A 15,244-nucleotide genomic window follows, 5' to 3' on the forward strand; every position below is an offset into this window, starting at 1 on the left:
GGCAAACACAATAACTGGGTTTTGTGAGGCATGACAGTTTAAGATCATTTTTGTCTTGTCTCCGCTATTACTTCAGTAATAAGAAAATTCATAGATGACAGATCTACAGAACAACAGTTTTATTTAAACAAAACCCTACCCAGTTTCATAATCGTAACTTATCTGACCCAGTATACATGTAAAAGACTGGACTGTTACGATAAGGTGGGCAGTATAAATCTGGACAAGTCAAAGAAATACATGAACTCAGAGCTGCACTGCTGCGGTTTGATTCAGAGGAATAAAATACTGAGGCTGCAGGCAAAAACCTACACCATTGGTTAAGGCAACTCAAACCAGATGTTTAGTGCCACTGCAGACAGACGGTGCTGCCCAAGCAAAGACAATTTGCATAATTCAAGAGACAACTTGACTGGAGAGTTTATCCAGCTGCTTAAGATGCATTTTTGATGACGAGGAGAAAGGTAAAGACGATAAAACAAATTCAGATATAGTCAGGACACAAGTACAGATGCCTTGTCTAAGCTCTGTTAGATTTCTAAACTCTTCTAAAAACTTTTGGAAACATGTCTTTGTCCACCTCAGTTTTTTCCCCAGAATTATAAAAACACTATAACATGATGTTCTTTCGAAAGACTGCCTTTGAATTCAGACTGTAGCTAACACAGTAAAAATAGCTATCCCATCCCATACTGGCTAACTTACAAACTGGGGGTTGTTTTCGCCCTTCTTGTTCCAGCCGACGCGGTAGAGGGACACATCCGGGGCTCCATGCTCCCATGTGGCTCTGAACGAGGTCTGGGTCACCTCAGAGAACTGCAGGTTCTTGGGGGCAGGAACAACATCTGTTCATACAGACAGAAACAAGAGAGAGGAAGGATGTGTTGGTCATTACGAGGAGGTCTGAGAGATGAGGCAACATCATGTGACTGCACTGTGTAGGACGTGTGTGTGTGTGTGTGTGTGTGTCTGTGTGTGGTCTTGTACTGCTATCATTGCAAGGACCAGTATACTATACTATTCAGAATCAGTTTTTTAATGCAATGATTCAAATTAACAAATACAATTTCAAATTATGTGAATCAAATTCAGTGTTTCAATGTAATTATTCAAGTTTAGCAATTCAAATTCAGTTTCTGTCGGCACATATTTCTGCCCATACAGATTATTACCTTGACAGTAAAGACATATTATTTGGCACTCTCTTCTTAAATACTTGGTTTAAGGTGAAGGTTGGAGTACACTGTTTCCAGAATGAATCTCCATTTGTTATCACTTCTTTCATTCAGTTGGACATTGTGTTCTTGTTGGACAATGTCATGTTGTTTCCCTGATAAATCAGCTTCAAGTTACATGTCTACTACAGCCCATCAGTGATGTGGTGGAAAAACTCTGCGTAAAATTGTATAAAACTCCGGAGCATGGTTAAGGGGAAAATATTTTGTGAAAAAACTCTGATGATTATTGTTGTGAGTTTTTCTTGGAATACTACTCCCCTCCCCTAGCTTTGTAATGTAATGTAATGTCTTCTTTTTTATTTTTTAAACACTTTAAAAGCTTTGGAGGAGTTAACTTAATCAAAGAAATATGTCAGTTAAATGGTTGTTATTTCTATATTTTGACTTTTGACAAAAACCTTCCTGTTTATTTATCTATTGATTTGTCTCATGAATGTAGCTAGCTATGTAGGAAGACTGCATTCCCCCAATCTTGCCTCCGAAGCTCTTATTGGTTGATTGTTTCTCCAACCAGGGAAAAGAAATCTGTCAATAAGCACAACACCAGATATTTTTTACTAAACACTTAATGTTGGCAGTCATTTAAAGGATCTGAAGGTCAGCTTAGTGTTAGTAGCTACAAAATCTGTTATGTCAAGTCCTCACAACAACACAAACATTTGTGTGTTTTTCTACAGTTCACAATGGACTGGCGAAAAACAGAGCCGATGCAGTAAATGATCACACACAGTGGGAGTCCAGCCTCTATGGAAGCTGTTTTCAGTCCAGCAGGGGAAGTGAAGTCAAAGTTAATACATAACTCATCACCATCACAGACACACTACACGTCTCTCCAACACATGTACTGTTCGGGCACTGGAGAGGGTTTGTCAGCACAGTCATGTTTGACGTAGTTAAAGGATAGTGTAGTAGCAGTAGTAGAATTTTCTCTCTAATCCCTGGCTATACAAGACAAGAATAAAAAGCAGATGCAGACCTGTGATGGCGCTTCCGAGCATTGGGGCTCCAGGTCCCCCATCGTAGATCGGTGTGACGGCCACATCGTACTCAGTCTGGGAGATGAGGCTGGACAGGTCCAGGGTGGTGATGTCCCCGTTGACTTCAGCCTGCCGGTGACAAATTCAATTGTCAGAAAATTGCATACATTGACTAAGGCTGGACAATCCTCCAATTTTGTCATTCTAGTCATAGAAGATGTTTTTTAATCTGCATCAAAACACACAGAGGCAGTTTCTGTAAAGTAAAAAGTATGATGACTACCACGCTATTGGCAAACGTATCATGTTCTCATGGTGCCACCCACACGTAGAAACAATGCCATCAAATTTAGCTAAATCAATCAGAGTCTAAATGAGCATGTGTCATTTAAAGTTGGTGGCAATTGAACAAATGCGTTAATAATGATTTATGATGGTTTCTCCATCAGGTCAAACTTACAAGATTCAATTACGGTAAAACATATTTCTATTTTGATGGTTATTGTTGATATTATATGATGGCAACTGAAAATTATTTTTCTAATAACAACACAGTATAACTAAACAACTATGATTCCTTTGTTTGTTTGCCGTTCGTTATTAAACTGTAGTTGAAGACAGCAACAGAAGCTATATTTTATGATGTTTAAAACAGAAAAGCAAAATCCCCACCTCTACTACTACTACTACTTCTACTAAGCTGGATATGAATCCCTTAAAGTTGTATTATAAGCCTATGTGTTGCTAATACCATGTTTTCATACCCTACAAACCACATCAGCCGCTCTAGTCTTTGGACTATTTTTGAAGTTTTATGTCAATTAATATATTCACCAAGATAAACAGAGATAAATAAAATATTTGGAAGGTCTGAGCGTATCAAGGACTCATGTCTTAGTCGATTCCAGAGTTTTCCATTTTAGGGGAAAGCTTAGCAAAGAAAGCAACGGCAGGGAAAAATAAGTCGGCAGGCAGTAATCCAATGTGTGGGCTGCTTCTATAGAGACAAGAAGTCCTCAGCAGTAAGCCTGAAGAGGAGTTGAGCTGCTGCATGTCATCCATCAGAGCTTTCTGGAAACGTTTTGTAGGTGTCCACCGATGGCACCTTCGTCTGTCGACTCATCCCAGACTGTTTGTCCTCCGCTGACATCCAAGCGAGAAATTATGAGAACAGAGTGGTGCTTGGCTGATCCAATCAGGCTGGGCTGGCGGCCTGACCGGGCGCTCCTCTGCCAGCAGACTGCTTTTCTCAGAATAAGAGAACAAGGGGAAGCTGGTGCTCTGCTGAGAGGCCGGCTGCGACTCTTGACTTGGTCCCGAATTGGTCACTTTCCCAGAATGAAGATACCACTGACGACTAAATTCCTGCTTATGAAAATCTCTGCAGGGTTTTATTGTGTAAAGTCTCCTTTGACTAAACTTACAAACAACATGGACATTTCCAAGTGTTGCATCCACTTTGCGGTAGAAGAGCAACGACTGATACCTGCCATTAGAAAAGGTCACAGCTGTGCTTCCCCGCCATACAAATGAAAGTGATTGAGACCGTTTAGATGGTGTTTCAATTGCACAAGGACAAAAGGCAACGCTGCTCAGGATCCCAAAAGAAACACATCCACACAGTCATCGCTGAAGATGTTCTTGCAAGTTTTTTATGATCTTGGGATATTTATTTTTTGGGAAAACTGTCTTTTAAAGTAAAGGGAAGGTTATATACAATGCCAAAATGGAGCCTGTCAATTGTTTAAGTTGGTTAGACTGATATATTAAACACTGTTAGGCCCATTTAGGTGAAATCAAACCCCATGTTCATTTGTAATGGTTATAGTCGCCAATTCGACTCCAACTGACAATTATTGTAATTATCAATTGTTATTATAGTTGTTGTTGTTTTTTTTACCAAGTTTATAAATTAGTTTTAAAAAATAGGGGCTGCACGATATGAGAAAACCTGTGATTGTGATTATTTTTTTACTGACACTGCACTCGAAATATGATTTACAGTATTGGAGGGAAGGATCAATTTTGGTTCATACGTTTTCATTGGAAAATATTCAAATTAAAGTTATTATAGTGGGATTTTTACGAGGATTTAGTCAGCTGTAAACAATTGTAGGCTTCAACGTCTCTGCAACCCTAACCCTAACCCCCTCTGACATCACAATCCCGCACTAAGACTCATACACATCACAATACCACACTAAGACTCATACACATCACAATACCGCACTACAACTCATACACATCACAATACCACACTAAGACTCATACACATCACAATCCCACACTACGACTCATACACATCACAATATCGCACTAAGACTCATACACATCACAATACCACACTTAGACTCATACACATCACAATACCACACTTAGACTCATACACATCACAATACCACACTAAGACTCATACACATCACAATACCACACTAAGACTCATACACATCACAATATCGCACTAAGACTCATACACATCACAATTCCGCATTAGGTGCAACTTGCACAATCTTTATAAATAAACCATTCCATTGTATTTTTATATTGTTATTTTTGAGTAGTTGTTCTTGTTATTCTATTCTATTTATTAGTTTTTGGATATTTTGTGCATGTGCTGTGTGTCTGATATTTGCTGCCGTAGCACTGACACAATTCGGGATCAATAAAGTCCATCTCATTTAATCTTGGACTGTGAGGTAACACTGAAAAGACAAAACCTCGGTTGTACCTCCTTCAGGTCTCCTTCCTCTGGTTTGTAGGTGATCATGTACTTGCGGACGGCTCCGGGAGCGGCGTCCCAGTTGAGCCTCATGGTGCTGTGAGTGACATCACTGATTCTTAGGACTCCAGCAGGAGGCACGGGCACTGAGGGATGACAGGGAAGGGACCTTTAAAAACCATCCTGACTGAAGGATAAAAAATGCATTATCCCATCTTCACGGTTAACATGTTTGTGAAGACATTAAAAGATGCTGACTGACCAGAATTTACCAAAGAGCTGAAAAACAGACAGCAGGTCCTTTTTTCTTTCTTTTTTTTTTTAAGTGCTGCTGCTTTGGATATTATGCTTTTCAGTACATCTGCTTTCTATCTATAAGTTCTCAATCCAAAATATAAACTGCAGCTTGTGGGAGATGTGATTCATCTTTTATAAAAAAAAAATCTGCTGACATGCAAATAAAAGTTCTTTAAAGTAGAGTAAATGAGTAAATATTAGTTAAGCAAAAAATAAGAAATACCCTGACTATGACAAGGTGACAAGGTTATTTAAAATAAGTTCAAAAATAAATCTCATTCCTGTTCTTAAAACTTTCTACCACAGATGTGTTACCCTTCTGTTGTATACCTCCTGTTTTTACCTCTAATGAGTTTCATGTCAACGTCAGCAATGGATTTAAAAAAGAAGAAGTGATTAAATCCTTCTTTAATGTTTACTTAAAAATTGTAAAGTTTCTTACCTTTTCTAATTAAAACAAGATTTAAGTTCTACTGTCTTGTAAACATAATAAAGTGAACATAACATGGCAATTATTCCTCCAGAAGTACATACATTTGAGAGAAGCTGATTTCTTGATGAACACTGATTGTGTTGCAGCTCAATAAACCATGCTTCTCTCTTCAAAGCCACCAGACTACTTTTACAAAAACAGGTCGTTTTTTACCTTGCAGAACAAGGGAGTTGATGATCTGTCCCTTCCTCCATCGTTAGTTTGTTCTTTTGTGTGACTTTGGTGTTTTAAAGTGTTAGGACCTAACATAAACAGCTAATTTGTATATGTTTGTCTCTGTTTCTGTATTTTTTGTAACTCTGTTCACTCTTATTAATGTTTGATGTTTGTTTGTGTTAAGCTAAGCTAACTATGCAATGGAGGCAGCGGTAGACCAGCAACTCCCATGTTCTGCAGGGTAAAATTACTATTTTTGTTAAAAGAGTCTGCTGGCTTTGAAGCGAGAGGTATTGATTGTCGAGCTGCAATCCAATCAGTGATTATCAAGAAATGTTTCATGTTACCAAAATCACACAATAACAAGAACAAATTAAGCGATGGAGGTAGCGGAAAAGCAGCAATCCCCATGTTTTGCAAGGTAAGATGTTTTTGTCAAAGGAGTCTTGTGGCTTTCAGGAGAGCAGTGATTCAGACTTCAGTTCCCCGTCGTATAGCTTTCTGACAGCAAGGTAAAGCGCTGAAAATATTCTAAAGAAAGTGTCCACTTAAACTGATAGACTTGTCTTTAGGTTTCTTAATTGCGTTTAGCTGCTCCCCTTGTCCACAGCAGGACATTGCTAAGCTTTCATGTCGGTGCCTGCTTTTTTAAACTGGAGGCGTGCTGTGTTTTTTACGGGCATTTTGATAATCATTTCCACCATGAAAACTTGTCACTCTTATTTCAAACTGAGCTTCAGTCTAACGTTACTTTACAGTAAAGCTGTGGTTCTATTGCTTTGCCAATTGAGGTTTAATTAAACCAGATTATTTCTGCCTCCAAGAAATGTCTGTAAAGCACATTACAGAATCAGTTCAGCATCACTTACATGTGACTCCTCTCCCCTCCAGAGGTTTGCTAGCAGCCTCTCCATGCAGCGCATAAAGGGTGATGGTGTATGCTGTGCGGGGAATCAGCTTCACCAGCTGGACGTTAGTTACACCCCCGCCAACGCGTACCTGTCGGGGCAAAGACAGGAGTATGTTACTACTTCTCCTTTCTTTACAGAGACAGCCTATGGGAAGCCAGTGTGCTTGGTGTTTTCACAGCACATTTCAGTGCTCAAGGAATACAGTATTGGGCGCCACTCAAACGCATTTTCTTTTCTGTCCCGAGTTAAAAACATATTGAGACATATTGTTGAAAGTACACTTTCTTTTCTTAAGATATCTCAGGCTCTCATCTCTTTTTGTAAATAGAGCGTTCATTATGTAAGTGCACCCCTCTACGCAAGAGAAAGAGATCAATTTGGAGTAGTTATTAATCGGCCATTAGTGGTTTTAAATTCATTTCTCCAATCTGATGATCCAAATTGCCTCCAAAAACACATCTTGGTGAACTGTCCTCGCAAAATAAGAGAAGGCTTCCAGACACAGGCCTAAAATACACTGTAAAATCATGTTAATGATCATTTCAGGTCAAATTATTCATCTAGATAAATAATGCACTTCATTTTTGAGGTCCTGATTCATACTTGAATGCATTTTTTCCAGTAAAGACCCTCATCCCCCAACTGTACATTAAATCATCGCTTACATGTCTTTCTGCTGTATAATTGCACATGTAGGTTAACACCACGTGTTCCACCCGTTTAGCATCTGTTCTGTTTAAATCATCCCGATGACTTCAGTCCACATGAGCTAATCCTTTCCCATTACCCAGCGTGTCAGAGGACTCTGCTTTTTGCAGGCCTGGCCTGAGCCGCGCTGCAAAAGTCCACTTCTTGTTCTGCAAGCGCCCATCTGGAAGCTGTAAGGCAACGCGAGCAGAAGCCCGATCTTATAAAATCATTGTGGAAACGCTGACCACACAAATTAAGATGTGTCTGAGTTTGTATGGCATTGTGTGTGTTTTTGTGTCCTTGGGGTATAGTGTGCTTGCTCACATTGTGTGTGACTTTTCTTGTTTCTCTAATTTAGTTTGTCTGTTTATACACTCTGTTTTCCTTCCAGTGTTTACTCCTGATATTTCCAATGAAGACTTAGTTTTCCATCACTCACAGGCAGGGGTATGACCACATTGCAACAGATTGTGTGACAGACAGCAGCAGGAAAGATTTTCTATTCTAAAAGGTAGCTTTTCCTCACCGCTGTCGCACTAAATTCATGCTCTTGGGGGTAATTGTTGGTTCTCTGTAAATTGTGGTGTGTGATCTAAACCTAATCTATCTTTAAAGTGACCTGAGATGACTGTTAAGATTTGTCACAAGAAATCAAATTGAATTGAATTTATTAGGGTGTATGAGTCCCATGTTGAATATCTCACAAGTTTTATATGAAGGTGGCGTTACTTTACCTCATTCTCCAGCTGAGGCTCAGTGGCGTTGATGGATTTGTACAGCAGCATGTAGCCCGTGGCCCCTTGCGCCTCGTCCCAGCTCACCTTCATGGTGCTCGAGGTCTCATCAAAAACCTTCATGTTCTTGCATGCTGACAGTGGCACTGAGAAGACACACGCACAGTCAGAGCGATGAATGGCTCAAAAAGACACAGATGACATTCTGTTTAAAAGTTCAACGCACAATCCACAGAGAAATGCACACAGCCGGTACTCAGAAACTGTGCCTTTAACAGGCTGCCAGGACTTCTGTACAGTTGTGTCACAAGTGTATAACAAAGCAGGTAAACATGTTCTAGGAGAAACCCAAAATATAACAATGAGCCTGAAAATGAGCATGATACGGGACCATAAATAACACTTTGCCTATATTTGCTGTTTTAACAATGAAATGCATTGAGTATCTGAAGAAGACTTAGAGCAACAATTGGATTTTCTTTGGGCCAATTTAATATTTGGAGGAGGTTTTGGCACAGAAAAAGGATAATGATACAAACAGGCGAGAAACTTCAAAGTCTTTTTTTGATGTGCAGATCATTTGGTCACATGTCATGTTCAATTAACAATTCTGTTTTTTAAAACAAGTATCTCCTGACTGTTTGATGACATCCCAACCCTAACCAAAGCACAAAGCTTGTACAGAATTTATGTTTGAGTCAGAGTGACAGACTCCAGACTGCTTTCAGGAGGACATTATGACCTAAGCGAGTGTTAGTTTAAAAAATGAAGCCAGAGTGAGCCAATGGCGGCTGGTGCCGTCCATGTGGACGACACCAGAACGATCACTTATTGTTTTATGGCAGTGTGAAACGGCTCGTGGTAGAAATCAGTCACACATTTCAGCACAAATAAAGCGAACATTAAAGGACAAACGACCAAATAAAAGCACTTAGAGCCATACACTTAAAGCGCTGTTAAATTATATTAGTTTATTTAAGATATAAACGCAAAAAACCACAACCCTGATGAAAATAATAAAACGGTTTGTCTTTATGGCTCAAAGTGATTCTCACTTCTCCCACCACAGTTTTAGCATCAGCTCACACCATTGCATCATGGGACGTTGTGTTTGTGTTAAGCAGTATTCCGTCTCTGATCAGATGCTAAATATATACTTTGTCTAAACAGAGACAAGATTTGCAGAAAGAAAATAAAAGCAAAAAACATCTTACACTGATGTGTGTGAAACAGGATAACAAGCAGAGAAACCAAGTTGTTTATGTAACAAACCATATGTAACAAACGCTTCTCCCGCCTTTTATCGCTTCTCTTTAATCACGCCCGTCACCCCGAGGGGCCACCAGCATCTTGCAAAAAGGCCATCAACCATGGATGGAAATGTCTCTCGTGAGAAAAATGTGCAAAGAGGAAGTGACCTTAGACATTTGGTGTTGAGGGGGGAGGGAGGAAGAGAAAACACTTACAGGTGGTTTCGGTGCCCTTCAGAGGCTCGCTGCTCTCCTCGCCAACCACGGAGAATACATTGACCATGTACTCGGTCAGAGGGGTCAGGCCTTCTAGCACTACAGTGTTCACCGACCCTTCAACCAGCAGCTGAAAGGATAAAGAATCCAAATCAGAAAGAAACGTATTGCCAAGTAAGTAACACTTACAAGGACTTGGCCTAGGTGCATACATAAAAAACAAACATTTTGAACACTAAAAGTTGGGTTATCAGACCATGTAGTCAGTAGTTTTTCACTCACTTAGTTTCTTTTTGAAAAGTATAGTTTAAGAGAGAACTACAGGGAGAAAAAGATGGAAAGTAAGGAAATTAAAGGGAAACAGTATACATTAAACAATATTTGACATGTTTGTCTTTGTACATTAGCCATTTGTTCCAGCCTTTAGAAAATGAATCTTCATATTTAATCTATACATTTCCCCATCACTAGCATATCGCTGACAATGATGAGCCATAGTCTATACTCAGGTGCATCAGTTTGGAGCCAGTTCTTACTAATTGCCATTTTTGTGGCAGCAAGAAGAATCTTGACCAAATATTGGTCTCCTTGAGGCACAGACTCATTTTGGAGGATTCAATCCAAATGGGATCCACATCATGAAGTCATATTGATGGATCATAAACTAGGGATGTAGTCTATATCCATGACATTCCACTTATGGGATTGCTCCATTACCTCCTTTAGGCTGGATATCCCTTGCCTTGGGCTTTCTTTGTGTTGGCACTCTAACCTCTGGTGGATTTCTGAGGACTATGGTTAACTGCTCCTCAGATCTCTGCAGGGTGAATCCAGACATCTAGCTAGACTATCTGTTCAATTGGAGTTTTCTGAACGTACACATGTTCCACCAAAACGAGTTCCTTCCCAAGGTTTTTAAGTTGCACCTTGGCTTTTCTCTGTGCGTAGCACCATCCAAGACAAATGTGATTGGTTGAAAGAAATGCCAATAAATCAGAGCACGTTTTTCTCCCAACAGACCTTCCTGGAGTGCAGGAATATCTGACAAAGCGAGTCTGTTTGGGAAGTAACAGCAGCCAAAGATTCAGTAACATAAGTCAAAACATAAACCAAGTGGTGCATTTATGATGTCCAACGGAGTAAATTAATCGCCAAGGATAAACCAAATATAATTCCAAAACCTTACATGTTCATATAGAAAAAGAGATAACTTCATGTCAATCTCTTTCAACTCCCTGAACTAGTTTCACACAACTCAGAATAAAAGACTTTGCTGTCAATATACACATATTTATACATATTTTTTTAGCTTTGGTAGAAAGAAATGTCAGTGTACGTACATTGTTATGAAAAGAGAAGGTGCTGTTGAGATTTTCAAATGTCAGTGTTGAATTGCTCCTAGAGATTGTTTTTATTAACCTTCATTGTGTTGGAGGAAGCAGAGGTCTCAGTGATGGAAATCTCAAAAACGTGGCCAAATTAAAACCAAACTTTCTGCATGGATATATCAGAGGAAGAGGTATAGAGGTGGGTATCAAATCTGACCTTTTGGTACTAAATTAAGTGTGAAAGTATTGACAGCTGGCATCAAATGTATGGTCAGACTCATAATCGTGTTTACTACTTTGATCAGATGATTTAAATCTCAGAAAGTATTTCATTATGTTTTACACAGCCGCTTGTTTGAGAATCTGAGAATCATACTTTCTTTGAAAAACGTGTGCATATACATCTGTACTGTTTGTACTGTTACTTTATCTTACTTTATACACTTATTGACTCGCTCTTTCTTACTCTTATTCTATCTTGACTCTGATTGTGAGCAATAAGGGGATAAATAAACTATTCTGACTCAATAAACTTATTCGGATAATCCAAAAACTTAAAGGAGTTCAACAATTTCCAAAACTTTTAATACATTTTATGTGAATATTGTATTTTGGGAGGTTAGTAGCTGAAGATAAGGCTGCCAAGTTTTAGTTCTTTTCAAAAAGCAGAAAATCTCATTTTAGAAGACATTTATTTAACTCATCTAATCTAATTTATCCTCACAGAGCAGAGTTAGTGTGGTCTGAAAGGACTTCTCATCCGATTATCGAGCGGAAGCAGGTTGGGAATAACATGTTCCAATCCCCAGTTAGTCAAATATAAGCACATACTCTCATCAAAGAGGATTGAGCCTTTTCTGTTTCAGAAAAACTGGTAATTAAATTTGACTTGAAGTGAAGCAATTTGTCATCTGATTGTCTGATATGTCAGTTTGATATGTCAGTTTGATATCTGAAAAGGTTAAAGATTTGGATGACGATTGCAGTTTCGGTCTCTCTTCATCGCGACCCGTCAATCAGTGATTGGTGGGAGTCCAGGTCTTGTAATTCCACCATTAGATGATTACAGTCTGTTAAAGCAAAACTATGGTGCCATATTCATATGTGCTGGTGGGAAAGTCCTTAAGTGGGACGTCCAACCTGGCTGCTAAACAGCATCACATTCCCGTGATGTTCTGCTGGAAAATCAAATCCAGAAGAGAAATGACAAACAAATTGCAGCCTCTTGAGCTGCTGCGGGGGAAAAAAGTTGCCCTTGTCAAGTTACTTATATCTGTGCTTGATTAAGTTGAACCTGTTTCCAATGCAAATCAAGTTACATGAAAATATTTTCTAAGTTTATCTTGATTCTAGCGGAGCAGCTTGCTTTAATCTTTGTTGAATCAAGACAGAGACAAAAAGACTCACATACAAGCACATTTTTGTTGGGAACAGGTGGAAATATTCTTCTTGTTTTTTACTTTCAGAAAAAAAATGTTCATGAAAAGGTATACATTGCTCCCAAAATGAGAATTTGTATATCAATAACTCGCCCTGTGTTGACTTGTCTTGTGCCTTCACTGTCAACAGAAAAAAATCATTGAGGCATTGGAGTTTAAGAACGGGAAAAGTATATCAAAACGTCCGCTTATAAAGTCTCACACAAGTTGTGTAGAATAATCCAAGTGTTGTTTAAGCAGTCATATTCTCTTCTTCCTTAAAGTAAAATTACTTCCTTAAATGTATTACAAAGGGTTGTAAATAGGTCTTAGTAAAACCCATATGTTTGGGAAGTGTCACTCACACAGATGTAAGTCAAGTCGCCTACAGGATGCTAACGAGAGACTTCTGTAATGTCGATACAGTAAAAATAGACCTATTTAAAGAAGTTGGTTCACTGCTGGCTACAAGTTATCATCAAACACAACAAAGGCTGTCAGTTGAATGGCGTTTTGAGCTAAGGTTAACAATCAAACAGTCATAGATAGCTACAACGTTTTTGAAATGATTTCCATCTTCTGTTATTGTTTGTAATGAGAATAGTTTATTATTTCATGGATTTCACAAATTTCAGTATGACACGTTATGTCGTACACCGTTTAAATCTGAGCATGCGCGAATCAAATCTGCACTCGACTTACGGTGAGTGACAGCAAGTACTGAGCATACGTCTGTGTAAATGAGACGTGGATTCTACTGCACGAGTTGTGTGAGGGTTTGTAAAAGGATGTTTTTGTCAACAAAATCTATTTTTCTTGACGAATTCAAGGCAATGCTCGGTGAGTAAATTAAGTAAAAAATATGCAAAGTTTAGGACTTGAAACACAAAGTTTAGGTCTTAAAACACAAAGTTTAGGACTTGAAACACAAAGTTTAGGATTTAAAACACAAAGTCTAGGAGTTATAACAAAGTTTAGGACTTCTTGGAGGTGACTTGGAACTTCATAGTCAAGACTTCTTTTTTTCAAGACCTGCAAAACTATGACTTTTTCCCGCTTCTGAGGAGTAAACTGGTGGTTTCTATTGGGCTTAAACATGCAAATCAACTATTAAAGATATTCCAGGTTCATACTCAGATTTGAAACACTTACACACAACACACAAAACACCCACTTCCGATCATTGGGTCTATTTAGAGCACAAATTTCTAAATTTCTTCTCTTGGCAGCGAGCCATGGCCTCAACCCTGACCCTTTTGGTTCTGGCAGCTTGTAATTTAGGAATTCCCTCTTTTTTTGCACTGGCCGTAAATCCCTGGAGATAAGACCTGCTGCACTAAATACCCAGTGTGCACAGTTATAATAATACATCTCATGTTGGTATGTTCGTACATTAACAGATCTCAGCCCAGTGTGAGGTCCGTAACGTTAAACTAAGTGGATCCAGTGGAAACTCAAGCTCGATTTCAGACGAGCCCGATTATAATCCCACAGGCTCCATCTGACATGGGCCAATAAAAGCACAAAGGATGGAAAAGACCCAGTGCTCTGTTTTTAAAGACGTGAGTGACAGGAGGTTAAGTGTAAACTAAATGCAGGTTCAACAAAGCAACTGGGGTCCAGATTTCAGTCCCTCAAGGCCAAGTAAACGGGGCTTTGAACAAAAGCCAGATCTGGGTATTTTAAAAACATTTCCAGAAGTTGCTTTTGAGCCTGTCTTGTGAGGTTTGTCACATATAACAACATATACCAGAATATAAAACAACAGGGGAGGGTTTAAGCCTTAATCAGTGTGCTTCTTGTGTGACTGACAACCTGTCATTATCCAAACTTACTTACTCACAACTTTGCAGAAAAGTAGTAAATCTAACCTGATACACAAACAAAAGACGTATCTGTTCCAGTTGGCAGCTGGCAGCCAAAGGGAATTAAAAAGCACACAAGTTGCTGTTTGATATTCAGGGTTTTATCCAGCACCAACAGATGGGAGACTTAAGAGTTTCTGAACCAGGAAGCGCACTAGGCGGCTTCCTCTACTGAAATTCTGTGAAATAGATGAATTATCTGAGTCTTTATATCTGGAACAAAAGAGCCCAACTGATCCCAGACAACAATGATAGAACTGGTAAATTATATCTGACCATGGGCTTGACGGAATTTATTAGTGAAGCCAAAACATCTGGATCGCCCTCTGTTGGCTGCACTGTGGGTTAGAAACCACGCCCTTTTAACGGTATCAGATAAAACATGGACCAAACTACAAAAATTTAAGTACACGTCTAATTCATTTTTCTTAAAGATGGTTTCTGTCATTTAAGGTAATCACACTATTGTTTGTTCAAGTGTTCATTCTTCTAATAAGTTTGGTATTTAAGAAATATTTGATGCAATAAAAACGGTCTGAAACGTCATGATTGACAGCTGAGATTGACTCGCGATTGGTCGGGCGGGTGTGTGGGCCGGACTTTGACACTGCCACTGAGCAGACTCTGGCTCCACTTTTGTACAGCGGGAGGAAGTGGAGACGTGTTGTCCATCTTTAGATACAGTCTAAACCAGCTTTAGGATGTGGGGGAGGGGACTCATATTTTTAATCACATACAGAACTCGCCTCCCCCCATTTGACTATAACTCTTTTTTCGTGTGTTTCTCTGGATCAAAGTTCACCCAAATACAATCATCATTGATTTTTCTCTCACTTTGAGATGTACCAAAGAAATATCTTGAGTGTGGTTTTATTACTGTATAAAGTAAACATAAGTTAAAAGCAGCAGCACTAACCCCCGTTTTCCACGGGGCACATGTCCACTGCATCTG

The 15,244-nt window shown here is 39.1% G+C and overlaps 1 protein-coding gene across 5 annotated transcripts in view; it reads right to left on the minus strand.

Moving 5' to 3' along the window:
• The window catches only part of col12a1b (collagen, type XII, alpha 1b), a 133,351-nt gene that overhangs the window by 77,360 nt on the left and 40,747 nt on the right, over nucleotides 1-15,244 (minus strand). For all 5 annotated transcript variants that reach the window (XM_034899320.1, XM_034899316.1, XM_034899319.1 and 2 more), the window contains 6 exons: nucleotides 9,682-9,811; nucleotides 8,216-8,361; nucleotides 6,750-6,879; nucleotides 4,944-5,080; nucleotides 2,215-2,344; nucleotides 706-845 (listed from right to left, as the gene is read on the minus strand). In XM_034899320.1, coding sequence (XP_034755211.1) covers nucleotides 706-845; nucleotides 2,215-2,344; nucleotides 4,944-5,080; nucleotides 6,750-6,879; nucleotides 8,216-8,361; nucleotides 9,682-9,811 — 813 coding nt within the window. The remainder of the gene's footprint in view (nucleotides 1-705; nucleotides 846-2,214; nucleotides 2,345-4,943; nucleotides 5,081-6,749; nucleotides 6,880-8,215; nucleotides 8,362-9,681; nucleotides 9,812-15,244) is intronic.

This window comes from Etheostoma cragini, chromosome 18 (genome assembly GCF_013103735.1).
Source record: "Etheostoma cragini isolate CJK2018 chromosome 18, CSU_Ecrag_1.0, whole genome shotgun sequence".
Lineage (NCBI taxonomy): Eukaryota > Metazoa > Chordata > Actinopteri > Perciformes > Percidae > Etheostoma > Etheostoma cragini.